This window comes from Oncorhynchus nerka, linkage group LG2 (assembly GCF_034236695.1).
Source record: "Oncorhynchus nerka isolate Pitt River linkage group LG2, Oner_Uvic_2.0, whole genome shotgun sequence".
In the NCBI taxonomy this organism is placed as follows: Eukaryota; Metazoa; Chordata; class Actinopteri; order Salmoniformes; family Salmonidae; genus Oncorhynchus; species Oncorhynchus nerka.
Genome location: NC_088397.1, coordinates 4,403,245 through 4,430,984, shown reverse-complemented (window position 1 = coordinate 4,430,984; position 27,740 = coordinate 4,403,245). Strand labels below are relative to the sequence as shown.

Sequence of the window (27,740 nt, the reverse complement as noted above, 5' to 3'; positions counted from 1 at the left end):
GACAGGGCTGGTTCAGGGGGATGGGGAGACAGGGCTGGTTCAGGGGGATGGGGAGACTGGGCTGGTTCAGGGGATGGGAAACAGGGCTGGTTCAGGGGGAGACAGGGCTGGTTCAGGGGGAGACAGGGCTGGTTCAGGGGGGGGGAGACAGGGCTGGTTCAGGGGGATGGGGAGACTGGGCTGGTTCAGGGGGATGGGAGACAGGGCTGGTTCAGGGGGGGGAGACAGGGCTGGTTCAGGGGATGGGGAGACAGGGCTGGTTCAGGGGGGGGGAGACAGGGCTGGTTCAGGGGGATGGGGAGACATGGCTGGTTCAGGGAATGGGGAGACTGGGCTGGTTCAGGGGAATGGGGAGACAGGGCTGGTTCAGGGGAATGGGGAGACAGGGCTGGTTCAGGGGAGACAGGGCTGGTTCAGGGGGAGGGGAGACAGGGCTGGTTCAGGGGGATGGGAGACAGGGCTGGTTCAGGGGAATGGGGAGACAGGGCTGGTTCAGGGGGGGAGACAGGGCTGGTTCAGGGGAGGGGGAGACAGGGCTGGTTCAGGGGATGAGGAGACAGGGCTGGTTCAGGGGGGATGAGGAGACAGGGCTGGTTCAGGGGGGAGACAGGGCTGGTTCAGGGGGGGAGACAGGGCTGGTTCAGGGGGATGGGGAGACAGGGCTGGTTCAGGGGAGACAGGGCTGGTTCAGGGGATGGGGAGACAGGGCTGGTTCAGGGGGGGGAGACAGGGCTGGTTCAGGGGATGAGGAGACAGGGCTGGTTCAGGGGGATGGGAGACTGGGCTGGTTCAGGGGAGGGGAGACAGGGCTGGTTCAGGGGATGAGGAGACAGGGCTGGTTCAGGGGGATGGGGAGACAGGGCTGGTTCAGGGGGGAGACAGGGCTGGTTCAGGGGGATGGGGAGACAGGGCTGGTGAGCCTGAAGCTGCATCTGTTGGGCCTGGCAACAGACAGGAACAACTGATTTAGTATGAATAGCTTGGTATTAGTTAGCCTGCATTGATTAAATGTTGGCTAAAAGAGGAGCGAAATGTAAATACTCCAAATTTTCTGTTGAGATATTAAAGTAACTAATGTTAGGGGAGCAAAAGTAGCCTATTTCACTACGGACTAAGCTGACAGGTTCATTTACACCACTCACGGACTACACCCTTCCTTTGTGAAACATTTTCTTTATTTTCTTTCGTTTCGTTTTGGAAGCCAGAATTTCTTCCGGAAGTTGCTCAGACATGATGCTCACACTGGCACTCCTCACTCACAATTAATTTGATTTACATTGTAAATAAAATATTAAATTAATGATGACAGGTTAATCATTTAATATTGATTTTTTTTTTTTTTTTTAACCTAATGTTCTAATAATTTTTTAGGGCCCCTGTCAGTCACAGGTCCTTAGAATCGGCCTACACCCCAGTAAATACATTTCATTGACCGCTGAACTTCGAGTTCTAGTATTTCTGGTTTCGCGCGTCCTTTCTGTCTCTCTTGCGCCTCCGTAGTTATGGTTCGTTCAGTTTACCGGACCGTGTGTTGTATAGTTAACGTTAGCTAGCCTACCTCATAACGCCAAACGAATTGTAATGGTAACGTGTAAGAGGTGATTTTAAACAACGTTTTAAACATGTCAGAGAAAGGCGAAGTGGATTTAACTGGTGCTAAACAGAACACGGGCGTGTGGCTGGTAAAGGTACGTTGGAAATGTAGTGTATAAACAGTAGCTAGCGGCTAACACTAGTAGCTAGCGGCTAGCACTAGTAGCTAATGGCTAACACTAGTAGCTAACGGCTAACACTAGTAGCTAGCACTAGTAGCTAACGGCTAACACTAGTAGCTAACGACTAGCACTAGTAGCTAACGGCTAACACTAGTAGCTAACGGCTAACACTAGTAGCTAACGGCTAACACTAGTAGCTAGCGGCTAGCACTAGTAGCTAGCACGGCTAACACTAGTAGCTAGCTAGTGGCAGCGCGGATGGATGAGGACGAGACTAGCCATCTATTGAAGTAGACTACAGTAACTATCATTATCATCACACTGCACACGTTAGCTAGCTAACTAACAACCAGTGTCTTTGCCCACAGGTGCCCAAATACCTGTCCCAGCAATGGGCCAAAGCATCAGGCAGGGGAGAGGTGGGGAAACTCCGGATCGGGAAGTATGTACAATTGTCTCGTGTGTTATTGTTTGTCTGCCCCTTCTTTCTCTCTCACTGCCCCTTCCAGTCTCTCCGTCATCTCACCATCGTTGTTTACTTTCTCTGCTGGCTAAAGAGAAGTAGCTCGCTAAGGGGATTTAGCTAATCAGTTGTTTTCTTCTTCTTTTGCGTTAGGAACCAAGGGAAGGCAGAGGTAATACTAGTAACCATGGTTACAGACACAGATGAACTGCATTCCTATGGAATATTGATCCCAACTCAGCCAGCAGTTGTCCTGGTCCTAAACTGACATAACTTACACTTGTTGTGTACCAGGTGGAATTCACTCTGAACGAAGACCTGACCATGATAGACAGCCTCGGGGACAAGCCGTCGGGAGTGCAGGCCCCCAGGGACCACCCGTTCACCATGCAGACTGTAGGAGGACAGACCCTGGCCGTGTTCACTGAGACCCAGTCGGGTAAGGAACAGTTACCCCCAGCTGTAAACATGATGATGATGAAGAAATGTTGGTCTATTCTGGTGCACCCAGGAGCTGTGTGCTAAACGGCACCATACTACCTAAGTGTGCGGGGCGCCGTGCTAGCTAAGTGTACGGGGCGCCGTGCTAGCTAAGTGTACGGGGCGCCGTGCTAGCTAAGTGTGCGGGGCGCCGTGCTAGCTAAGTGTGCGGGGCGCCGTGCTAGCTAAGTGTGCGGGGCGCCGTGCTAGCTAAGTGTACGGGGCGCCGTGCTAGCTAAGTGTGCGGGGCGCCGTGCTAGCTAAGTGTGCGGGGGTAAGGTGCTGTTTGAGTAACCATGAAACCTGGAGGCCATGTTGTTTGAGTCATAACCTCTATTTGAATGTGTAGTCAGATAATATTGACTGTCAAAATGCCTTGTGTTTTCCCGACTGCAAATGAGCATGGTTTGTGATCATAGCTGATCTTTCATCCATTAGAGTCATCTAAGGGTAAGTAGTACTGCGTGTCTGTGTGTATCACTCCGCCTCAGGGTAAGTAGTACTGCGTGTCTGTGTGTATCCGTCCGCCTCAGGGAAGGTAGTAGTGTGTATCCCTCCGCCTCAAAGGTCCCTTTGCCTCTCTCTCCATCTCTCTCTCTGCCCCTTCCTCTCTCTCTCTCTCTGCCCCTTCCCGTCTCTCTCTCTCTGCCCCTTCCCGTCTCTCTCCATCTCTCTCTGCCCCTTCCTGTCTCTCTCTCTGCCCCTTCCTCTCTCTCTCTCTGCCCCTTCCTCTCTCTCTCTCTGCCCCTTCCTCTCTCTCTCTCTGCCCCTTCCTCTCTCTCTCTGCCCCTTCCTCTCTCTCTCTCTGCCCCTTCCTCTCTCTCTCTCTGCCCCTTCCTCTCTCTCTCTCTGCCCCTTCCCGTCTCTCTCTGCCCCTTCCGTCTCTCTCTCTGCCCCTTCCCGTCTCTCTCTCTGCCCCTTCCCGTCTCTCTCTCTGCCCCTTCCCGTCTCTCTCTCTGCCCCTTTCCTCTCTCTGCCCTTTCCTGTCTCTCTCCATCTCTCTCTGCCCCTTCCCGTCTCTCTCTCTGCCCCTTCCCGTCTCTCTCCGTCTCTCTCTCTCTGCCCCTTCCCGTCTCTCTCTCTGCCCCTTCCGTCTCTCTCTCTGCCCCTTCCGTCTCTCTCTCTGCCCCTTCCCGTCTCTCTCTCTGCCCCTTCCGTCTCTCTCTCTGCCCCTTCCCATCTCTCTCTGCCCCTTCCCGTCTCTCTCTCTGCCCCTTCCCGTCTCTCTCCGCCCCTTCCCGTCTCTCTCCGTCTCTCTCTGCCCCTTCCCGTCTCTCTCTGCCCCTTCCCGTCTCTCTCCGTCTCTCTCTGCCCCTTCCCGTCTCTCTCCGTCTCTCTCTGCCCCTTCCCGTCTCTCTCTCTGCCCCTTCCGTCTCTCTCTCTGCCCCTTCCGTCTCTCTCTCTGTCTGCACCTTCCCGTCTCTCTCTCTGCCCCTTCCCGTCTCTCCCTCTGCCCCTTCCCGTCTCTCCCTCTGCCCCTTCCCGTCTCTCCCTCTGCCCCTTCCCGTCTCTCTCTCTGCCCCTTCCGTCTCTCTCTCTCTGCCCCTTCCGTCTCTCTCTCTGCCCCTTCCCGTCTCTCTCTCTGCCCCTTCCGTCTCTCTCCGTCTCTCTCTGCCCCTCTCAGTCTCTCTCCGTCTCTCTCTGCCCCTTCCCGTCTCTCTCTGCCCCTCTGTCTCTCTCTGCCCCTTCCGTCTCTCTCTGCCCCTTCCGTCTCTCTCTCTGCCCCTTCCCGTCTCTCTCCGTCTCTCTCTGCCCCTTCCCTCTCTCTCTGCCCCTTCCCGTCTCTCTCTGCCCCTTCCGTCTCTCTCTCTGCCCCTTCCCGTCTCTCCTCTCTCTCTCTCTGCCCCTTCCCGTCTCTCTCCTTCTCTCTCCGTCTCTCTCTGCCCCTTCCCGTCTCTCTCTGCCCCTTCCGTCTCTCTGCCCCTTCCCGTCTCTCTCTGCCCCGTCTCTCTCTGCCCTTCTCTCTGTCTCTCTCTGCCCCTTCCCGTCTCTCTCTCTCTGCCCCTTCCCGTCTCTCTTTCTGCCCCTTCCCGTCTCTCTCTCTGCCCCTTTCCGTCTCTCTCTGCCCCTTCCGTCTCTCTCCATCTCTCTCTGCCCCTTCCTGTCTCTCTCTCTGCCCCTTCCTCTCTCTCTCTCTGCCCCTTCCCTCTCTCTCTCTGCCCCTTCCTCTCTCTCTCTCTGCCCCTTCCTCTCTCTCTCTCTGCCCCTTCCTCTCTCTCTCTCTGCCCCTTCCCGTCTCTCTCTGCCCCTTCCCGTCTCTCTCTCTGCCCCTTCCTCTCTCTCTCTCTGCCCCTTCCCGTCTCTCTCTCTGCCCCTTCCGTCTCTCTCTCTGCCCCTTCCCGTCTCTCTCTCTGCCCTTTCCTGTCTCTCTCCATCTCTCTCTGCCCCTTCCCGTCTCTCTCCGTCTCTCTCTCTCTGCCCCTTCCCGTCTCTCTCTCTGCCCCTTCCCATCTCTCTCTGCCCCTTCCCCGTCTCTCTCTGCCCCTTCCGTCTCTCTCTGCCCCTTCCCGTCTCTCTCCGCCCCTTCCGTCTCTCTCCGTCTCTCTCTGCCCCTTCCCTCTCTCTCTGCCCCTTCCCGTCTCTCTCCGTCTCTCTCTGCCCCTTCCCGTCTCTCTCTCTGCCCCTTCCGTCTCTCTCTCTGCCCCTTCCCGTCTCTCTCTCTGCCTTCCGTCTCTCCCTCTGCCCCTTCCCGTCTCTCCCTCTGCCCCTTCCGTCTCTCCCTCTGCCCCTTCCCGTCTCTCCCTCTGCCCCTTCCGTCTCTCTCTCTGCCCCTTCCGTCTCTCTCTCTGCCCCTTCCCTCTCTCTCTCTGCCCCTTCCCGTCTCTCTCTCTGCCCCTTCCGTCTCTCTCCGTCTCTCTCTGCCCCTCTCAGTCTCTCTCTGCCCCTTCCCGTCTCTCTCTGCCCCTCTGTCTCTCTCTGCCCCTTCCCGTCTCTCTCTGCCCCTTCCCGTCTCTCTCTGCCCCTTCCCGTCTCTCTCTGCCCCTTCCCGTCTCTCTCTGCCCCTTCCCGTCTCTCTCTCTGCCCCTTCCCGTCTCTCTCTCTGCCCCTTCCCGTCTCTCTCTGCCCCTTCCCGTCTCTCTCTCTGCCCCTTCCGTCTCTCTCCGTCTCTCTCTGCCCCTTCCCGTCTCTCTCTGCCCCTTCCGTCTCTCTCTGCCCCTTCCGTCTCTCTCTCTGCCCCTTCCCGTCTCTCCGTCTCTCTCTCTGCCCCTTCCCGTCTCTCTCCTTCTCTCTCCGTCTCTCTCTCTGCCCCTTCCCGTCTCTCTCTGCCCCTTCCCGTCTCTCTCTGCCCCTTCCCGTCTCTCTCCGCCCCTTCCCGTCTCTCTCCGTCTCTCTCTGCCCCTTCCCGTCTCTCTCTGCCCCTTCCCGTCTCTCTCCGTCTCTCTCTGCCCCTTCCCGTCTCTCTCCGTCTCTCTCTGCCCCTTCCCGTCTCTCTCTCTGCCCCTTCCCGTCTCTCTCTCCCCTTCCGTCTCTCTCTCTGCCCCTTCCGTCTCTCTCTCTGCCCCTTCCCGTCTCTCCCTCTGCCCCTTCCCGTCTCTCCCTCTGCCCCTTCCCGTCTCTCCCTCTGCCCCTTCCGTCTCTCTCTCTGCCCCTTCCCGTCTCTCTCTCTGCCCCTTCCCGTCTCTCTCTCTGCCCCTTCCCGTCTCTCTCTCTGCCCCTTCCCGTCTCTCTCCGTCTCTCTCTGCCCCTCTCAGTCTCTCTCCGTCTCTCTCTGCCCCTCTGTCTCTCTCTGCCCCTTCCCGTCTCTCTCTGCCCCTTCCGTCTCTCTCTCTGCCCCTTCCCGTCTCTCTCCGTCTCTCTCTGCCCCTTCCCGTCTCTCTCTGCCCCTTCCCGTCTCTCTCTGCCCCTTCCCGTCTCTCTCTCTGCCCCTTCCCGTCTCTCTCTCTCTCTCTCTGCCCCTTCCGTCTCTCTCTCTCCCCTTCCGTCTCTCTCCTTCTCTCTCCGTCTCTCTCTGCCCCTTCCGTCTCTCTCTGCCCCTTCCCGTCTCTCTGCCCCTTCCCGTCTCTCTGCCCCTTCCCGTCTCTCTCTGCCCCTTCCCGTCTCTCTGTCTCTCTCTGCCCCTTCCCGTCTCTCTCTCTCTGCCCCTTCCCGTCTCTCTTTCTGCCCCTTCCCGTCTCTCTCTCTGTCGTCTCTCTCTGCCCCTTCCCGTCTCTCTCCATCTCTCTCTGCCCCTTCCTGTCTCTCTCTCTGCCCCTTCTCTCTCTCTCTCTGCCCCTTCCTCTCTCTCTCTCTGCCCCTTCCTCTCTCTCTCTCTGCCCCTTCTCTCTCTCTCTCTGCCCCTTCCTCTCTCTCTCTCTGCCCCTTCCCGTCTCTCTCTGCCCCTTCCCGTCTCTCTCTCTCTGCCCCTTCTCTCTCTCTCTCTGCCCCTTCCCGTCTCTCTCTCTGCCCCTTCCCGTCTCTCTCTCTGCCCCTTCCCGTCTCTCTCTCTGCCCTTTCCTGTCTCTCTCCATCTCTCTCTGCCCCTTCCGTCTCTCTCTCTGCCCCTTCCCTCTCTCTCCGTCTCTCTCTCTCTGCCCCTTCCCGTCTCTCTCTCTGCCCCTTCCCATCTCTCTCTGCCCCTTCCCGTCTCTCTCTGCCCCTTCCCGTCTCTCTCTGCCCCTTCCCGTCTCTCAGCCCCTTCCCTTCCTCTCTCAGTCTCTCTCTGCCCCTTCCCGTCTCTCTCTGCCCCTTCAGTCTCTCTCTGCCCCTTCCCGTCTCTCTCGTCTCTCTCTGCCCCTTCCCGTCTCTCTCTCTGCCCCTTCCCGTCTCTCTCTCTGCCCCTTCCCGTCTCTCTCTCTGCCCCTTCCCGTCTCTCTCTCTGCACCTTCCCGTCTCTCCCTCTGCCCCTCTCCCGTCTCTCCCTCTGCCCCTTCCGTCTCTCCCTCTGCCCCTTCCCGTCTCTCCCTCTGCCCCTTCCCGTCTCTCTCTGCCCCTTCCGTCTCTCTCTCTGCCCCTTCCGTCTCTCTCTCTGCCCCTTCCCGTCTCTCTCTCTGCCCCTTCCCGTCTCTCTCTCTGCCCCTTCCCGTCTCTCTCCGTCTCTCTCTGCCCCTCTCAGTCTCTCTCTGCCCCTTCCGTCTCTCTCTGCCCTCTGTCTCTCTCTGCCCCTTCCGTCTCTCTCTGCCCCTTCCCGTCTCTCTCAGTCTCTCTCTCCGCCCCTTCCCGTCTCTCTCTGCCCCTTCCCGTCTCTCTCTGCCCCTTCCGTCTCTCTCTCTGCCCCTTCCCGTCTCTCTCTCTGCCCCTTCCCGTCTCTCTCTGCCCCTTCCCGTCTCTCTCTCTGCCCCTTCCGTCTCTCTCCGTCTCTCTCTGCCCCTTCCCGTCTCTCTCTGCCCCTTCCCGTCTCTCTCTGCCCCTTCCCGTCTCTCTCTCTGCCCCTTCCCGTCTCTCCGTCTCTCTCTCTCTGCCCCTTCCGATCTCTCTCCTTCTCTCTCCGTCTCTCTCTGCCCCTTCCGTCTCTCTCTGCCCCTTCCCGTCTCTCTCTGCCCCTTCCCGTCTCTCTGTCTCTCTCTGCCCCTTCCCGTCTCTCTCTCTCTGCCCCTTCCCGTCTCTCTCTCTGCCCCTTTCCGTCTCTCTCTCTGCCCCTTTCCGTCTCTCTCTGCCCCTTTCCGTCTCTCTCTGCCCCTTCCCGTCTCTCTCTGCCCCTTCCCGTCTCTCTCCGTCTCTCTCTGCCCCTTCTCGTCTCTCTCCGTCTCTCTCTTCCCCTTTGTCTCTCTCTCTGCCCCTTCCCGTCTCTCTCTCTGCCCCTTCCGTCTCTCTCTCTGCCCCTTGCCCCGTCTCTCTCTCTGCCCCTTCCCGTCTCTCTCTCTGCCCCTTCCCGTCTCTCTCTCTGCCCCTTCCCGTCTCTCTCTGCCCCTCTCAGTCTCTCTCCGTCTCTCTCTGCCCCTTCCCGTCTCTCTCCGTCTCTCTCTGCCCCTTCCCGTCTCTCTCCGTCTCTCTCTGCCCCTTCCCGTCTCTCTCTCTCTGCCCCTTCCCGTCTCTCTCTCTCTGCCCCTTCCCGTCTCTCTCTCTCTGCCCCTTCCCGTCTCTCTCTCTGCCCCTTCCCGTCTCTCTCTGCCCCTTCCCGTCTCTCTCCGTCTCTCTCTGCCCCTTCCCGTCTCTCTCTGCCCCTTCCCGTCTCTCTCTGCCCCTTCCCGTCTCTCTCCGTCTCTCTCTGCCCCTTCTCGTCTCTCTCCGTCTCTCTCTCTTCCCCTTCCCGTCTCTCTCCGTCTCTCTCTGCCCCTTCCCGTCTCTCTCTGCCCCTTGCCCCCGTCTCTCTCTCTGCCCCTTCCCGTCTCTCTCTCTGCCCCTTCCCCTCTCTCTCTGCCCCTTCCGTCTCTCTCTGCCCCTTCCGTCTCTCTCTGCCCCTTCCCGTCTCTCTCTGCCCCTTCCCGTCTCTCTCCGTCTCTCTCTGCCCCTTCCCGTCTCTCAGTCTCTCTCTGCCCCTTCCCGTCTCTCCGTCTCTCTGTCTTTGTTGTGGGCTGCATGTTGCCACAGCAGAACAGATGGAGGCCCTCTGCTTGTCTCAGTAACTCCGCTGGCTGTCTCTCAGATCGGATCAGAACCGTTGTGAACCAATCAGCTCCGTAGTTCGGATGTGAATCTGCTACTGGAACGATATCTGGAGCCTGTTAATAACATAAACAAACCCATCGATATGATGGTATTGATCTGGTGGTGGAGTGCTTGGTTTGACGTCATGATTTGTGCAATGATCTTTATGCCTCTTCTAATGTGCACGTCCTCCTCTCCCTCCCTTGGGGGTGTGTGTGAGTGTGTCAATGTGAAGCTCATGGTTTATCCTTGTGTGTGAGTGTGAAGCTCATGGTTTATCCTTGTGTGTGAGTGTGAAGCTCATGGTTTATCCTTGTGTGTGAGTTGAAGATCATGGTTTATCCTTGTGTGTCAATGTGAAGCTCATGGTTTATCCTTGTGTGTGAGTGTGAAGATCATGGTTTATCCTTGTGTGTCAATGTGAAGCTCATGGTTTATCCTTGTGTGTGAGTGTGAAGCTCATGGTTTATCCTTGTGTGTGAGTTGAAGACAGTATATAAAGTTCTGTTTTGAGATACTTCCTGGTTTGAGTGTGAAGTCTGGCCACCGTCAGATGTGTTGTTCTGCAAGGCGTTGAAGACCAACCGTCGTTGCCAAGCAGTTCATCTCCGTGGTTACTGCCTCTTCGCCAGAAAGCAGCTATTCTAAACCCTGGTGTTATTTCTTATTGGACCACCCTTTCCCCCTCCCTCCCTCCCTGTAGGCCAGTCAGAAGAGAGATCTGATGGCAGCACCTCAGTTTCGGGGGCGGGGTCAGGCCCAGGTGAGTCCCCTCAGTCTCTTCCCAACTGAGAGGTGTGGAGACTGGGCATGAGGCTGGAGGTTAGGCCTCTGTCTGGTGGAGGTTGGTGAGGTGTAGAGCCTGGGCAGGAAGCTGGAGGTTAGGCCTCTGTCTGATGGAGAATGTTGTTCTCCTGTTAGACGACCCTAGTGATCAGTTGGTCTCTCTTCTCCTGTTAGACGACCCTAGTGAACAGTTGGTCTCTCTTCTCCTGTTAGACGAACCTAGTGAACAGTTGGTCTCTCTTCTCCTGTTAGACGACCCTAGTGATCAGTTGGTCTCTCTTCTCCTGTTAGATGACCCTAGTGATCAGTTGGTCTCTTTTCTCCAGTTAGGCGACCCTAGTGATCAGTTGCGACCCTGGTGATCAGTTGGTCTCCTCCTGTTAGACGACCCTAGTGATCAGTTGGTCTCTCTTCTCCTGTTAGGCGACCCGAGGATCAGTTGGTCTCTCTTCTCCTGTTAGGCGACCCGGGGATCAGTTGGTCTCTCTTCTCCTGTTAGACGACCCGAGGGATCAGTTGGTCTCTCTTCTCCTGTTAGACGACCCGAGGGATCAGTTGGTCTCTCTTCTCCTGTTAGACGACCCGAGGGATCAGTTGGTCTCTCTTCTCCTGTTAGACGACCCGAGGGATCAGTTGGTCTCTCTTCTCCTTTTAGACGACCCTAGTGATCAGTTGGTCTCTTTTCTCCTGTTAGACGACCCTAGTGAACAGTTGGTCTCTCTTCTCCTGTTAGACGACCCTAGTGAACAGTTGGTCTCTCTTCTCCTGTTAGACGACCCTAGTGATCAGTTGGTCTCTCTTCTCCTGTTAGATGACCCTAGTGATCAGTTGGTCTCTTTTCTCCAGTTAGACGACCCTAGTGATCAGTTGGTCTCTCTTCTCGACCCTGGTGATCAGTTGGTCTCCTCCTGTTAGACGACCCTAGTGATCAGTTGGTCTCTCTTCTCCTGTTAGACGACCCGAGGGATCAGTTGGTCTCTCTTCTCCTGTTAGACGACCCGAGGGATCAGTTGGTCTCTCTTCTCCTGTTAGACGACCCGAGGGATCAGTTGGTCTCTCTTCTCCTGTTAGACGTCCCTAGTGATCAGTTGGTCTCTCTTCTCCTGTTAGACGACCCTAGTGATCAGTTGGTCTCTCTTCTCCTGTTAGACGACCCTAGTGATCAGTTAGACGACCCTAGTGATCAGTTGGTCTCTCTTCTCCTGTTAGACGACCCGAGGGATCAGTTGGTCTCTCTTCTCCTGTTAGACGACCCGAGGGATCAGTTGGTCTCTCTTCTCCTGTTAGACGACCCTAGTGATCAGTTGGTCTCTCTTCTCCTGTTAGACGACCCTAGTGATCAGTTAGACGACCCTAGTAATCAGTTGGTCTCTCTTCTCCTGTTAGATGACCCTAGTGATCAGTTGGTCTCTTTTCTCCAGTTAGACGACCCTAGTGATCAGTTAGACAACCCTAGTGATCAGTTGGTCTCTTTTTCCTGTTAGACGACCCTAGTGATCAGTTGGTCTCTTTTCTCCTGTTAGACGACCCTAGTGATCAGTTGGTCTCTCTTCTCCTGTTAGACGACCCTAGTGATCAGTTAGACGACCCTAGTGATCAGTTGGTCTCTCTTCTCCTGGCTGTGTGGCGTCGTACTGCCACTGTGGATGTCTCACTGAGGAATATCACATTAAAACAGATGAAATGTTGCCACGTGAGAGACTGAGTCAACACACACAGAGACGTCACCGGTTCTCCTTTCTAACAGAGAGAATCTCCCTGGAGGGCCTGGTGGTGCAGAAAGCAGAGTGTAGACCTGCTGTTAGCGAGAACTACATGAAACTCAAGAGGTACGTACCTACACACACTCTCTCTCTCTATCTGTCTCTCTCTCTCTGTCTGTGTCTCTCTCTCTCTGTCTGTCTCTCTCTGTCTGTCTCTCTCTGTCTGTGTCTCTGTCTCTCTCTCTCTGTCTGTGTCTCTCTCTCTCTCTCTCTCTGTCTGTGTCTCTCTCTGTCTGTCTGTGTCTCTCTCTGTCTCTCTGTCTGCTGTCACTCACTGTGTCGTGTCTCCAGACTGCAGATAGAAGAGTTATCCAAGCCAGTGAGATTGTCTCAGCAACTAGAGAAGGCTGTTACCACCAACTACAAACCAGTGGCCAACCATTCCTACAACGTAAGGAGCCTCGGCTGCCTGCACTGTCTGTACACATTTTAGGCCGCCTCAACAACAACAGCCAGACATTTCCTCCCTTCATCCCCTGAGCTGGACTAATACAGTGTGTGTGTGTGTGTGTGTGTGTGTGTGTGTGTCCGTCCAGCTGGAGTACGACAGGAAGAAGAAGGAGGAAGGTAAAAGAGCCAGGGTCGACAAACAGCAGGTGTTGGACATGTTGTTCTCAGCTTTTGAGAAGCATCAATATTACAACATCAAGGACCTGGTCGACATCACCAAACAACCTGTGGTGAGATACTACTATATACTACTATAAACACCTGATACTACTATAATCACCTGGTATTACAACATCACCACACAACCTGTGGTGAGATACTACTATAAACACCTGATACTACTATAAACACCTGATACTACTATATACTACTATAAACACCTGGTATTACAACATCACCAAACAACCTGTGGTGAGATACTACTATATACTACTATAAACACCTGATACTACTATATACTACTATAAACACCTGGTATTACAACATCACCAAACAACCTGTGGTGAGATACTACTATATACTACTATAAACACCTGATACTACTATATACTACTATAAACACCTGGTATTACAACATCACCAAACAACCTGTGGTGAGATACTACTATATACTACTATAAACACCTGGTATTACAACATCACCAAACAACCTGTGGTGAGATACTACTATATACTACTATAAACACCTGGTATTACAACATCACCACACAACCTGTGGTGAGATACTACTATATACTACTATATACTACTATAAACACCTGATACTACTATATACTACTATATACTACTATATACTACTATAAACACCTGATACTACTATAAACACCTGATACTACTATATACTACTATAAACACCTGGTATTACAACATCACCAAACAACCTGTGGTGAGATACTACTATATACTACTATATACTACTATAAACACCTGGTCGACATCACCAAACAACCTGTGGTGAGATACTACTATATACTACTATAAACACCTGATACTACTATATACTACTATATACTACTATATACACATGGTATTACATCACCAAACAACCTGTGGTGAGATACTACTATATACTACTATATACTACTATATACACATGGTATTACAACATCACCAAACAACCTGTGGTGAGATACTACTATATACTACTATATACTACTATAAACACCTGGTATTACATCACCAAACAACCTGTGGTGAGATACTACTATATATACTATAAACACCTGGTATTACATCACCAAACAACCTGTGGTGAGATACTACTATATACTACTATATACTACTATAAACACCTGATACTACTATAGACTACTATATACTACTATATACACATGGTATTACATCACCAAACAACCTGTGGTGAGATACTACTATATACTACTATATACTACTATATACTACTATAAACACCTGATACTACTATATACTACTATATACACATGGTATTACAACATCACCAAACAACCTGTGGTGAGATACTACTATATACTACTATATACTACTATATACACATGATATACATGACAACGGGGTGAAACTACTATAGGGTTATACTACTATATACACATGGTATTACATGTCCAAACAACCTGTGGTGAGATACTACTATATACTACTATATACTACTATAAACACCTGATACTACTATATACTACTATATACTACTATAGGTGGTATTACATCACCAAACAACCTGAGGTGATACTTTATATTACTATATACACATGGTATTACAACATCACCAAACAACCTGTGGTGAGATCATCAAACTTGAAATCGCTGATCATGACAACGGGGTGAAACTCCTTGGGGTTTCAGTCTGAGGTAGAGACGGATGTCTAATGAACGGGGGTCGTCTATGTTTCAGTCTGAGGTAGAGACGGATGTCTAATGAGCGGGTCGTCTGAGGTGGTTTATGTTTCAGTCTGAGGTAGAGACGGATGTCTAATGAGCGGTCGTCTATGTTTCAGTCTGAGGTGGTTTATGTTTCAGTCTGAGGTGGTCTATGTTTGTCTGAGGTAGAGTCTGGGTGGTTTATGTTTCAGTCTGAGGTGGTTTATGTTTCAGTCTGAGGTGGTCTATGTTTCAGTCTGAGGTAGAGACGGATGTCTAATGAACGGGGGTCGTCTATGTTTCAGTCTGAGGTGGTTTATGTTTCAGTCTGAGGTAGAGACGGATGTCTAATGAGCGGGTCGTCTGAGGTGGTTTATGTTTCAGTCTGAGGTGGTTTATGTTTCAGTCTGAGGTAGAGACGGATGTCTAATGAACGGGGGTCGTCTATGTTTCAGTCTGAGGTGGTTTATGTTTCAGTCTGAGGTAGAGACGGATGTCTAATGAGCGGGTCGTCTGAGGTGGTTTATGTTTCAGTCTGAGGTGGTTTATGTTTCAGTCTGAGGTAGAGACGGATGTTTCAGTCTGGGGTCTGAGGTGGTTTATGTTTCAGTCTGAGGTGGTTTATGTTTCAGTCTGAGGTGGTTTATGTTTCAGTCTGAGGTGGTCTATGTTTCAGTCTGAGGTAGAGACGGATGTCTAATGAGCGGGTCGTCTGAGGTGGTCTATGTTTCAGTCTGAGGTAGAGACGGATGTCTAATGTTTCAGTCTGAGGTGGTTTGTGTTTCAGTCTGAGGTGGTTTATGTTTCAGTCTGAGGTAGAGACGGATGTCTAATGAGCGGGTCGTCTGAGGTGGTTTGTGTTTCAGTCTGAGGTGGTTTTTTATCTGGTCAAGTTAGTGATGTAATACTTTACACAATATTTCCTTTTGTACATAAGAGATGAAACAGGGAATTCAAGACCAGACTGGAAACTCAACACTCTTTCCTGTGTGATATTAGTCTGTATTATAATAATAACACCTCTTAACGCTCCCTTGTCCCCCCCTCCCGTCTCTCTCTCCCTCCCTCCCTCCCGTCTCTCTCTCCCTCCCTCCCCTCTGTCCTCTGTCTGTCTCTCTCCCTCCCCTCTGTCCTCTCCCTCCCTCCCCTCCCTCTGTCCTCTCCCTCCCTCCCCTCTGTCTCTCTCCCTCCCCTCTGTCTCTCTCCCTCCCCTCTGTCTCTCTCCCTCCCCCTCCCCTCTGTCTCTCTCCTTCCCCTCTGTCTCTCTCCCTCCCCTCTGTCTCTCTCCCTCCCCTCTGTCTCTCTCCCTCCCCCTCCCCCCTCTCCCTCCCCTCTGTCTCCCCTCTGTCCTGTCTCTCTCCCTCCCCTCTGTCCTCTCCCCTCTGTCCTCTCCCTCTCTCTCCCTCCTCTCCCTCCCGTCTCTCCCCCCTTCATTCAGAGTTACCTGAAAGAGATTCTGCGTGACATCGGCATCTACAACGTGAAGGGAACCCACAAGAACACGTGGGAGCTGAAGCCAGAGTACAGACACTACCAGGGAGGAGAGGAGGAGGAGAAGGAGACCGACGACTAGCCTGGTCTGGGACCTCCAGCCTCCTAGAGAGCTCACCACTAGGAGAAGGACGACTAGCCTGGTCTGGGCCCTCCCTAGAGAGTGTCGTTTTGGTTTTTATAGACGCAGAGAAATAAAGTTGTGAATCTGATGTGTTGAGTTGGCCAGTTAGGACCCCGGTCCTATACTTCATGTCGGTCAAGTGACACCCTATTCCCTATATAGTGCACTATTTAGGGAATAGGGTGCCACTTTGGGGACGGAGGATTCCTACTATTCTGAACAGTGAGGTGCTTTAGGTTCATCTCACCTGGGCCACTATGTTTATTCCTGTGTGTTTGTGGGATCTGACCGATCCGTACGATCAGGAAGTGATCGGTTTACAGACACACGGCAACCAAGGATCAATACGTACAAGTTGTTTATAAACACGTGATTTTAACGACTTTTGGAATGAAATAAAAATGTTTTTGTAAAAAAAAAAAAAAAAATCTACTTTTCTCTAGAAACGAGGTGTTACTGTAGTCATATCACATCTCTCCAAATCTGTGTGCAGTAGATTAACTGGAAGGTCCTGAGCAGAAATAGGTCATCTGTATCAAGTGTCTGACTGGGAGTCCTGATCAGGTTCCTGATAAACCAGAGGTCATCTGTATCAAGTGTCTGATCTAGGATCAGGTTCCTGATAAACCAGAGGTCATCTGTATCATGTCTGACTGGGAGTCCTGATCTAGGATCAGGTTCCTGATAAACCAGAGGTCATCTGTATCAAGTGTCTAACTGGGAGTCCTGATCAACCAGAGGTCATCTGTATCAAGTGTCTAACTGGGAGTCCTGACCTAGGATCAGGTTCCTGATAAACCACCAATAGAACCGGAGGTCATCATTGATATAAATACAGGATGGGATTCCTTCTACGACCCGTCAGATGTTTTAAAACTAGAGGCTTTATATCTGTCTGGATGAACCCAGAGGGAAACTGATCCTAGACCAGCCTTCAGGATGGGATTCATATCTGTCTGGATGAACCCAGCCCAGAGGGAAACTGATCCTAGACCAGCCTTCAGGATGGGATTCATATCTGCCTGGATGAACCCAGCCCAGAGGGAAACTGATCCTAGACCAGCCTTCAGGATGGGATTCATATCTGTCTGGATGAACCCAGCCCAGAAGGAAACTGATCCTAGACCAGCCTTCAGGATGGGATTCCCTCTAAAACTAGAGGCTTTATATCTGTCTGGATGAACCCAGAGGGAACGGCCGTGTTTGAGAGCATCAACACTGATGTATCATGGGTAAATTATGACTGGACTGTTGTGCAGATATATACACACACAATGCAAGATGATCAGTCAGTTGACTCGCCTTTAAAGTCGGCCGCCATGCCGAACACCGTATGGACCCATCAGAACAGGGACCAGAACCCAATGTTAACCAACACAGTATGGACCCAAAAGATCCCCATCAGAACAGGGACCAGAACCCAATGTTAACCAACAGTATGGACCCATCAGAACAGGGTTTCCTGACCCTCTGCCCAGGGACCAGATCCCATCAGAACAGGGTTTCCTGACCCTCTGCCCAGGGACCAGAACCCAATGTTAACACAGTATGGACCCATCAGAACAGGGTTTCCTGACCCTCTGCCCAGGGACCAGAACCCAATGTTAACCAACAGTATGGACCCATCAGAACAGGGTTTCCTGACCCTCTGCCCAGGGACCAGAACCCAATGTTAATCAACAGTATGGACCCATCAGAACAGGGTTTCCTGACCCTCTGCCCAGAGACCAGAACCCAATGTTAACACAGTATGGACCCATCAGAACAGGGTTTCCTGACCCTCTGCCCAGGGACCAGCAGACATGTCACACATTTGTTGTTGGCCCACCGGATCCAATGAGACACGGGCTTGATAAGTGGACCAATGGAATCGTGCGTTCTGGTTCAGGGCAACAGCTACGTGAGACGTCTGGTGGTTCCCCCGAGCGGAAACAGGGGGGGGGGTACTGTATCAGAGTGAACGCAGACGGCACAGAGGACGGTTGTATTTCGGCCAATAGGCCCGTTTATTTCACAACATAGTGTCAATGAGTCCTTTACAGTTGTGTGAGAGAGCAAGGTGGGAGCTTAATGTAGCTGGACATCTGATGGGAGTCGCCGCAGCCTAACCGGCATGGTTCCATCCACGGTGGTGCGGGGGGACGGTCCTGACCGACGACCGTCCGTTTAGAAACAGGGCCTGGCGTCTCCCCCCCGGGAGGCCAGATGTGGGGGGCGAAGAGAAGGTTGGGGCCCCCCAAAAAAAAAAAAAAACTTGGGATTAAAAGAAAGACAAGTCTGTTCCAGGTGTTGGGAGGGATACAGGCAGTCTGTCCATGATCAGGGGGCGGCGGTCGCTACGGTAACAAGCAGGCAGGGCAGGGTCAGTCTGTCCATGATCAGGGGGCGGTGGTAGCTATGGTAACAAGCAGACACGCTCCCTCCGGTCCAGGCACTTCTGTTAGACGTCCGGATGGTTTACTGCAGAGAGGAGACAGAGGAGAGACTATTACCCACGTGGAGATGGACAGAGGAGAGACTATTACCCACGTGGAGATGGACAGAGGAGAGACTATTACCCACGTGGAGATGGACAGAGGAGAGACTATTACCCACGTGGAGATGGACAGAGGAGAGACTATTACCCACGTGGAGATGGACAGAGGAGACACTATTACCCACGTGGAGATGGACAGAGGAGACACTATTACCCACGTGGAGATGGAGAGACTATTACCCACGTGGAGATGGACAGAGGAGAGACTATTACCCACGTGGAGACGGACAGAGGAGACACTATTACCCACGTGGAGATGGACAGAGGAGAGACTATTACCCACGTGGAGATGGACAGAGACTATTACCCACGTGGAGATGGACAGAGACTATTACCCACGTGGAGATGGACAGAGGAGACAGAGACTATTACCCACGTGGAGATGGACAGAGGAGACTAGTACCCACGTGGAGATGGACAGAGGAGACAGGAGACTATTACCCACGTGGAGATGGACAGAGGAGAGACTAGTACCCACGTGGAGATGGACAGAGGAGACAGAGGAGACTATTACCCACGTGGAGATGGACAGAGGGAGACTATTACCCACGTGGAGATGGACAGAGGAGAGACTATTACCCACGTGGAGATGGACAGAGGAGACTATTACCCACGTGGAGATGGACAGAGGAGACTATTACCCACGTGGAGATGGACAGAGGAGACTATTACCCACGTGGAGATGGACAGAGGAGACTATTACCCACGTGGAGATGGACAGAGGAGACTATTACCCACGTGGAGATGGACAGAGGAGAGACTATTACCCACGTGGAGATGGACAGAGGAGACAGAGGAGACTATTACCCACGTGGAGATGGACAGAGGAGAGACTACTACCCACGTGGAGATGGACAGAGGAGAGACTATTACCCACGTGGAGATGGACAGAGGAGACACTATTACCCACGTGGAGATGGACAGAGAGACTAATACCCACGTGGAGATGGACAGAGGAGAGACTATTACCCACGTGGAGATGGACAGAGGAGAGGAAACAGAGGAGACTATTACCCACGTGGAGATGGACAGAGGAGAGACTATTACCCACGTGGGGATGGACAGAGGAGAGACTATTACCCACGTGGAGATGGACAGAGGAGAGACTATTACCCACGTGGAGATGGACAGAGGAGAGACTACTACCCACGTGGAGATGGAGAGACTATTACCCACGTGGAGATGGACAGAGGAGACTATTACCCACGTGGAGATGGAGAGACTATTACCCACGTGGAGATGGACAGAGGAGAGACTACTACCCACGTGGAGATGGACAGAGGAGAGACTACTACCCACGTGGAGATGGACAGAGGAGAGACTACTACCCACGTGGAGATGGACAGAGGAGAGACTATTACCCACGTGGAGATGGACAGACAGAGGAGAGACTACTACCCACGTGGAGATGGATAGAGGTATTAGGTGTGTCTGATTGGTCACTAGTCAAAAGTAGTGAACTAGACAGTGAATAGGGGTGCCATTTGGACAACACCCTAATCAAAGGCTCTTGAGTCAGCCACTCAGTACCACCTCTGGGTAACACCATGTGTTCCTCTTCTCTATCCATACAGCCACTCAGTCAGGCAGTACCACCTCCTCTTCTCTATCCATACAGCCACTCAGTCAGGCAGTACCACCTCCTCTTCTCTATACGTACAGCCACTCAGTCAGGCAGTACCACCATGTGTTCCTCTTCTCTATCCATACAGCCACTCAGTCAGGCAGTACCACCTCCTCTTCTCTATCCATACAGCCACTCAGTCAGGCAGTACCACCTCCTCTTCTCTATCCATACAGCCACTCAGTCAGGCAGTACCACCTCCTCTTCTCTATCCGTACAGCCACTCAGTCAGGCAGTACCACCATGTGTTCCTCTTCTCTATCCGTACAGCCACTCAGTACCACCTCCTCTTCTCTATCCATACAGCCACTCAGTCAGGCAGTAACACCATGTGTTCCTCTTCTCTATCCGTACAGCCACTCAGTCAGGCAGTACCACCTCCTCTTCTCTATCCGTACAGCCACTCAGTCAGGCAGTACCACCTCCTCTTCTCTATCCGTACAGCCACTCAGTCAGGCAGTACCACCATGTGTTCCTCTTCTCTATCCATACAGCCACTCAGTCAGGCAGTACCACCATGTGTTCCTCTTCTCTATCCATACAGCCACTCAGTCAGGCAGTACCACCTCCTCTTCTCTATCCGTACAGCCACTCAGTCAGGCAGTACCACCTCCTCTTCTCTATCCGTACAGCCACTCAGTCAGGCAGTACCACCTCCTCTTCTCTATCCGTACAGCCACTCAGTCAGGCAGTACCACCTCCTCTTCTCTATCCATACAGCCACTCAGTCAGGCAGTACCACCTCCTCTCCTCTATCCATACAGCCACTCAGTCAGGCAGTACCACCTCCTCTTCTCTATCCATACAGCCACTCAGTCAGGCAGTACCACCTCCTCTTCTCTATCCATACAGCCACTCAGTCAGGCAGTACCACCTCCTCTTCTCTATCCATACAGCCACTCAGTCAGGCAGTACCACCATGTGTTCCTCTTCTCTATCCGTACAGCCACTCAGTCAGGCAGTACCACCTCCTCTTCTCTATCCATACAGCCACTCAGTCAGGCAGTACCACCATGTGTTCCTCTTCTCTATCCATACAGCCACTCAGTCAGGCAGTACCACCATGTGTTCCTCTCCTCTATCCGTACAGCCACTCAGTCAGGCAGTACCACCTCCTCTTCTCTATCCGTACAGCCACTCAGTCAGGCAGTACCACCATGTGTTCCTCTCCTCTATCCGTACAGCCACTCAGTCAGGCAGTACCACCATGTGTTCCTCTTCTCTCTCCATACAGCCACTCAGTCAGGCAGTACCACCTCCTCTTCTCTATCCGTACAGCCACTCAGTCAGGCAGTACCACCTCCTCTTCTCTATCCATACAGCCACTCAGTCAGGCAGTACCACCATGTGTTCCTCTCCTCTATCCATACAGCCACTCAGTCAGGCAGTACCACCTCCTCTTCTCTATCCGTACAGCCACTCAGTCAGGCAGTACCACCTCCTCTTCTCTATCCATACAGCCACTCAGTCAGGCAGTACCACCTCCTCTTCTCTATCCATACAGCCACTCAGTCAGGCAGTACCACCATGTGTTCCTCTTCTCTATCCGTACAGCCACTCAGTCAGGCAGTACCACCTCCTCTTCTCTATCCATACAGCCACTCAGTCAGGCAGTACCACCTCCTCTTCTCTATCCATACAGCCACTCAGTCAGGCAGTACCACCATGTGTTCCTCTTCTCTATCCGTACAGCCACTCAGTCAGGCAGTCGGGGAAAGTTAAGGGAATATTTCATTTAGCATCCAATTGCAAACCCAGAAGTCACGGTGAGGAACTTCAGGTCTATCAGATGAATGCATGGGCTTAGTATTCAGAGTGTCGTGTGCCTGGTATCTTAAATAGAACCCCATTCCCTATATAGTACACTACTTTAGACCAGGGTCCTATAGAACCCTATTCCCTGTATAGTACACTACTTTAGACCAGGACCCTATAGAACCCCATTCCCTGTATAGTACACTACTTTAGACCAGAACCCTATATAGTGCACTACTTTAGACCAGAACCCTATATAGTACACTACTTTAGACCAGGGCCCATTAAAACACTCTGGCTCGGCCTACCTAGTGACTGGGAGTTATGCCAACAGGCCGACACCCGCAGAAACAGGCCGACACCCGCAGAAACAGGCCGACACCCGCAGAAACAGGCCGACACCCGCAGAAACAGGCCGACACCCGCAGAAACAGGCCGACACCCGCAGAAACAGGCACGTCAGTCAGAGGGGATGGACAGGGTGTGGCATGTTCACCCACCATTACTGCACCAGGAACACAGAGGGAGGGGGGGGGTCACGGGTAGTTGGACGTTGCCTTGACACTCAGCTTTAAGGGAGGGAGGGGGGAGGTCACGGGTAGTTGGACGTTGCCTTGACACTCAGCTTTAAGGGAGGGAGGTCACGGGTAGTTGGACGTCCTCCGTCGTCACGGTAACTTACGTATTTCTCGATCTCGATGCCGTCTTTGAAGAAAACGAAGAAGGGCGTGACCCCGTCCTCGCGGTAGTCTAGCAGGCCGATGGCGCCGTCACAGTTCATGGACTCACCGGTGAAGAACTGAAGAAGAGGAGCAGGTCACGTGATCAACAGGACGTACAAGGAGACACTGTTCAGTCATCGTTTCATACAACGATGAAGAGATGCCTTCTTTTGGAACAAACCACACACACACACACACACAGTCTCACCCGATACGAACGCCAAAGTGTAAGCCAGCGACTTGACAACGTACTCCGGTAAAATACAGATGTTAGTGTCATAGGTCACAGCCTCTAAAAGGTGTCCTGAGATCATCCATTTTAACCGGCCCTCATCCATCCAATATAAAACAGTGTGTCCATTTTAACCAGCCATTATAACCAGCCCTCATCCATCCAATATAAAACAGTGTGTCCATTTTAACCAGCCCTCATCCATCCAATATAAAACAGTGTGTCCATTTTAACCAGCCCTCATCCATCCAATATAAAACAGTGTGTCCATTTTAACCAGCCCTCATCCATCCAATATAAAACAGTGTGTCCATTTTAACCAGCCCTCATCCATCCAATATAAAACAGTGTGTCCATTTTAACCAGCCCTCATCCATCCAATATAAAACAGTCCATTATAACCAGTCTCATTCCAATATAAAACAGTCCCTCATCCATCCAATATAAAACAGTGTGTCCATTTTAACCAGCCCTCATCCATCCAATATAAAACAGTGTGTCCATTTTAACCAGCCCTCATCCATCCAATATAAAACAGTGTGTCCATTTATAACCAGTCCCCCTCATCCATCCAATATAAAACAGTGTGTCCATTATAACCAGCCCTCATCCATCCAATATAAAACAGTGTGTCCATTTAACCAGCCCTCATCCATCCAATATAAAACAGTGTCCATTATAACCAGCCCTCATCCATCCAATATAAAACAGTGTGTCCATTATAACCAGCCCTCATCCATCCAATATAAAACAGTGTGTCCATTTTAACCAGCCCTCATCCATCCAATATAAAACAGTGTGTCAATATAAAACAGTGTGTCCATTATAACCAGCCCTCATCCATCCAATATAAAACAGTGTGTCCATTTTAACCAGCCCTCATCCATCCAATATAAAACAGTGTGTCCATTATAACCAGCCCTCATCCATCCAATATAAAACCAGCCCTCATCCATCCAATATAAAACAGTGTCCATTATAACCAGCCCTCATCCATCCAATATAAAACAGTGTGTCCATTTAACCAGCCCTCAACAATATAAAACAGCCCTCATCCATCCAATATAAAACAGTGTGTTCATTTTAACCAGCCCTCATCCATCCATTTAAAACAGTGTGTCCATTTTAACCAGCCCTCATCCTCCAATATAAACCCAAATGTCCATTTTAACCAGCCCTCATCCATCCAATTAAAACAGTGTGCACTATTTTAACCAGCCCTCATCCATTGGATGAAACATAAAACAGTGTGTCCATTTTGGGCCCTCATCCATCCAATATAAAACAGTGTGTCCATTTGGGACCAGCCCTCATCCATGCAATATAAAACAGTGTGGGGTGGGTACCCATCCTGAAATGGTGGCACTATATGGACATTGGTTTAACAGTATTTGGGACCCCGGACATGCGGTAGGGGGGTGGACTGAACCATGTCACCTGGTATTTAACGAGGGATCATCTTAACAGGCTGGAGCATGCCATGAAGGCCTTACCCTCATGTAGATCCCTGCTCCTCCAGCTTGGCCCGGCCCTGGGGGGACAACTGTAACATTCACAACATTCCCCATCAGGCTGCCTGTACTACACTCCCTACAGGACAACCCTTTATACAGGTGTTTAGGCTGGACTGAACCATGGACTCCCTGTGGTTTAACAGGGACTGTGTGGTTTAACAGGGACTGAACCCACTCCCTGTGGTTTAACAGGTATTTATACTGGACTGAACCATGGACTCCCTGTGGTTTAACAGGTATTTATACTGGACTGAACCATGTCGACTCCTGTGGTTTAACAGGTATTTAGACTGGACTGAACTCACCAGGTATTTGGTGGACTTTCGACTCCTGTGGTTTAACAGGTATTTCCCCATGGACTCCCTGTGGTTTCATCTGGACTAACAGCTGCTGGATGCACCTGCCATTTGACTGGACTGAACCATGCCTGTTTAACAGGTATTTAGACCTCTTAGATCCCTGCTAGACCTCCAGCTTGGCCTTGACCCTGTGGTTTAACAGGTATTTAGACTGGACTGAACCATGTCGACTCCCTGTGGTTTAACAGGTATTTACATTAGACTGGACTGAACCATTCCCCACAGGTATTTAGGACTGAACCATGTCGACCTGTGGTTTACACTCTGAACCATGTACTCCCTGTGGTTTAACAGGACACTGGACTGAACCATTTACCAGGTATTTACTGGACTGGTGTTGTGGTTTAACAGGTATTTGGACTGAACCATGTAGACTCCCTGTGGTTTAACAGGTATTTAGACTGGACTGAACCATGTCGACTCCCTGTGGTTTAACAGGTATTTAGACTGGACTGAACCATGTCGACTCCCTGTGGTTTAACAGGTATTTAGACTGGACTGAACCATGTCGACTCCCTGTGGTTTAACAGGTATTTACACCCCTTTAGACTGGACTGAACCATGTCGACTCCCTGTGGTTTAACAGGTATTTAGACTGGACTGAACCATTCGACTCCCTGTGGTTTAACAGGTATTTAGACTGGACTGAACCATGTCGACTCCCTGTGGTTTAACAGGTATTTACACCCCTTTAGACTGGACTGAACCATGTCGACTCCTGTTTTGGTTTTAACAGGTATTTAGACTGGACTGAACCATGTCGACTCCTGTGGTTTAACAGGTATTTAGACTGGACTGAACTGAACTCCTGTGGTTTAACAGGTATTTAGACTGGACTGAACCATGTATTTCGACCCTGTGGTTTAACAGGTATTTAGACTGGACTGAACCATGTCGACTCCTGTGGTTTAACAGGTATTTAGACTGGACTGGACTGTGGTTTAACAGGTATTTAGACCCCCTTTGGACCATGTCGACTCCTGTGGTTTAACAGGTATTTAGACTGGACTGAACCATGTCGACTCCTGTGGTTTAACAGGTATTTAGACTGGACTGAACCATGTCGACTCCCTGTGGTTTAACAGGTATTTTAACTGGACTGGTCGACTCCCTGTGGTTTAACAGGTATTTAGACTGGACTGAACCATGGACTCCCTGTGGTTTAACCATTTAGACTGGACTGAACCATGTCGACTCCCTGTGGTTTAACAGGTATTAGACTACGACCTGTGGTTTAACAGGTATTTAGACTGGACTGAACCATGTTTAACAGGTATTTAGACTGGACTGAACCTGTGGTTTAACAGGTATTTACACCCCTTTAGACTGGACTGAACCATGTCGACTCCCTGTGGTTTAACAGGTATTTACACCCATTTGAGACCCATAATGGAACAATCCGATGAGTCATAGCAGGCCGTGCAGAAAGTCCAGGGACTTTTATGATGTCATGTGTGTATCAGTTACCAAAACCCCTGGGTGTCACTCCTGTGGTTTAACGGACTGGACTGAAAGTTGGCTTGTCAACATGCATTTTAATCGAACAGTTGAGTCTGATTTGCCATTTAAATATCACTCTCAACCTGTTACTGGCGTTGGGCCAGTAAGTGAAAGGTTTCTGGATCGAATCCCAGAGTTGACAAGGTAAAAAAATATAGTTTTTTAAATGTCATTCTGCCCCTGAACAAGGCAGTTAAACCCACAGTTCCCCCGAGGCAGTTAAACCCACAGCCGTAGTTGTAAATAAGAAATGTTTAATTAAGAAAAAAACATGTGCTAGATGAGATGCCAGAGACACTTACGCCTTCATATAGCCCTTGATGTAGCTCTGGTAAGCCTTCTTGTTGTAGGCCGAGGTCTCCTGCAGTTTGCTGTTGAGCACAATGTCGACTCCACTGACTGTGGACGCTTCGCTACCCTCATCGCCGCCCTCTGCAGAGGCGTTGGCACCGATTAACGCACCGTCGACGTCCTCCGATCTGGAAGTGAGCTGGCAGGGAGGGGAGATCCTGGTTTTAGGCTAGCAGGCTAAACGTTACACCGGTATCAACACGTCACCGTAGTTAACTAGCAGATCCAGTCTACCAAAGCCGAAATTATGTTATCATAACCCTCCTGTATTTTGAAGTGAGTGAAATAAATGGAATAGCTAGCCAAGTATGCTAAAAGCTAAGGAAGATTACCGTTTTTCAAATACAGTTAATGTAACTTAGTGGACGTGATTAACGTACCTTTCCCTGTACCTCGTACAACATACCGTCGCAGACCTCCGTGATTTTGTAGACCTCGGTGAATAGCTCATCTCCTGAAATACATCATTATTAACCAACGTATACCCAAACGTGAGAGTTGAAACGGTAGATAGTTAACTATTGTGTCAACTAGTAGTCTAACTAAAAATCAGCTGTTTACGATAGAAAAACAGGGCATTTAGTACAACTTGTTACCTAGTTAGCAAAACGCCGGTAGGCCTCGCTAACTAGCAGGGAAATGCTAACTCTCCGGTAAGCCTAAACACAGTCTATCGGTTTACTCCGTTATACAGTACATATAAAATGTACAAATTGGATCGATCCCGGTACAGAATACAACGGAGGGACTACGACTAAGTTTGTTATTTTTAAAGTAATTTCCACATCGTTGGCACAAAGGGCAGTAGAGACTTCCGGTAGGCCCCAAAAAAAAAACACAAATGCAGACCAACACAAAATATATATATTTATAAAAGAAATAATAACAGAATATTGATAATATAAACGTTAGATTACCGGTGATGATGTCCTTGTAGATGATCATTTTTGTTGGCTTGTAAAAAGCGACGTTCCACGGGAAGATGTTTTTGGATCCCTACCCGTCTCAGGACTCGTAAGGAGAAAAAGGACAGAAAACAGCGGTTCCCCAACTTAGATAGCGGCGGGCGCTGGTGACGTCACCGCCGGTCCCCGGCGCCCCCTTGAGGTCACGATGCAGGGTGCCGCTTCTCCGGGTGCGTTCTCCAAGCCTGCACTTTTTTAAATTTATTTAGTCTTATTATATATATATATATATATATATATATATATATGTTTGTTTAAAATATTTATTATTATCTTTATTATTTTTGTATCTTTGTTTTTTTGTCTCAGGTTTTAAGCAGTGTGGAGTTGGCGGGTTGACGTTGTGTTGGCCACCCCTTTTTATTTCACCTTTATTTAACCAGGTAGGCCAGTTGAGAACAAAAGTTCTCATTTACAACTGCGACCTGGTCAAGATAAAGCAAAAGCAGTGTGACAAAAACAACGACACAGAGTTACACATGGAATAAAACAAACGTATAGTCAATAACACCATAGAAAAAATCTACCCTGCAGTACTCTCCCAGTCAGGTTTGTGGTGCTGCCGGGGAGCAT

General features: G+C 50.8%; 1 protein-coding gene, 1 long non-coding RNA gene, 1 other non-coding gene and 1 pseudogene across 6 annotated transcripts; 1 reads left to right on the top strand and 3 right to left on the bottom strand.

The window, feature by feature from the left end:
- Nucleotides 1–1,493: 1,493 nt before the first annotated feature.
- On the top strand, nucleotides 1,494–15,697 carry gtf2f2a (general transcription factor IIF, polypeptide 2a). Of its 4 annotated transcripts, XM_065022109.1 has the most exons (10): nucleotides 1,494–1,688; nucleotides 2,084–2,157; nucleotides 2,332–2,350; nucleotides 2,473–2,617; nucleotides 3,097–3,108; nucleotides 9,866–9,925; nucleotides 11,696–11,777; nucleotides 12,003–12,102; nucleotides 12,248–12,391; nucleotides 15,433–15,697. In XM_065022109.1, exons 1-10 carry the CDS (start codon nucleotides 1,623–1,625, stop codon nucleotides 15,565–15,567), a joined length of 837 nt encoding a protein of 278 aa, XP_064878181.1. In that variant the 5' UTR covers nucleotides 1,494–1,622; the 3' UTR covers nucleotides 15,568–15,697. The 4 variants fall into 4 exon arrangements, with proteins under 4 accessions (XP_064878181.1, XP_064878182.1, XP_064878183.1 ...); XM_065022110.1 differs by lacking the exon at nucleotides 3,097–3,108 and having other exon boundaries at nucleotides 1,495–1,688; XM_065022111.1 differs by lacking the exon at nucleotides 9,866–9,925 and having other exon boundaries at nucleotides 1,496–1,688.
- Nucleotides 15,698–15,950: 253 nt separating this feature from the next.
- LOC135573263 (uncharacterized) lies at nucleotides 15,951–17,526 on the bottom strand. The gene is made up of 2 exons (XR_010464632.1): nucleotides 16,386–17,526; nucleotides 15,951–16,326 (listed from the first exon to the last, which is right to left on the bottom strand). It is a non-coding gene; the product is annotated as an uncharacterized LOC135573263 (long non-coding RNA).
- A 65-nt stretch (nucleotides 17,527–17,591) lies between these two features.
- LOC115122153 (translationally-controlled tumor protein homolog) lies at nucleotides 17,592–27,239 on the bottom strand (annotated as a pseudogene).
- On the bottom strand, nucleotides 21,433–21,568 carry LOC135562601 (small nucleolar RNA SNORA31). The gene has a single exon (XR_010460054.1). It is a non-coding gene; the product is annotated as a small nucleolar RNA SNORA31 (small nucleolar RNA).
- Nucleotides 27,240–27,740: the final 501 nt, after the last annotated feature.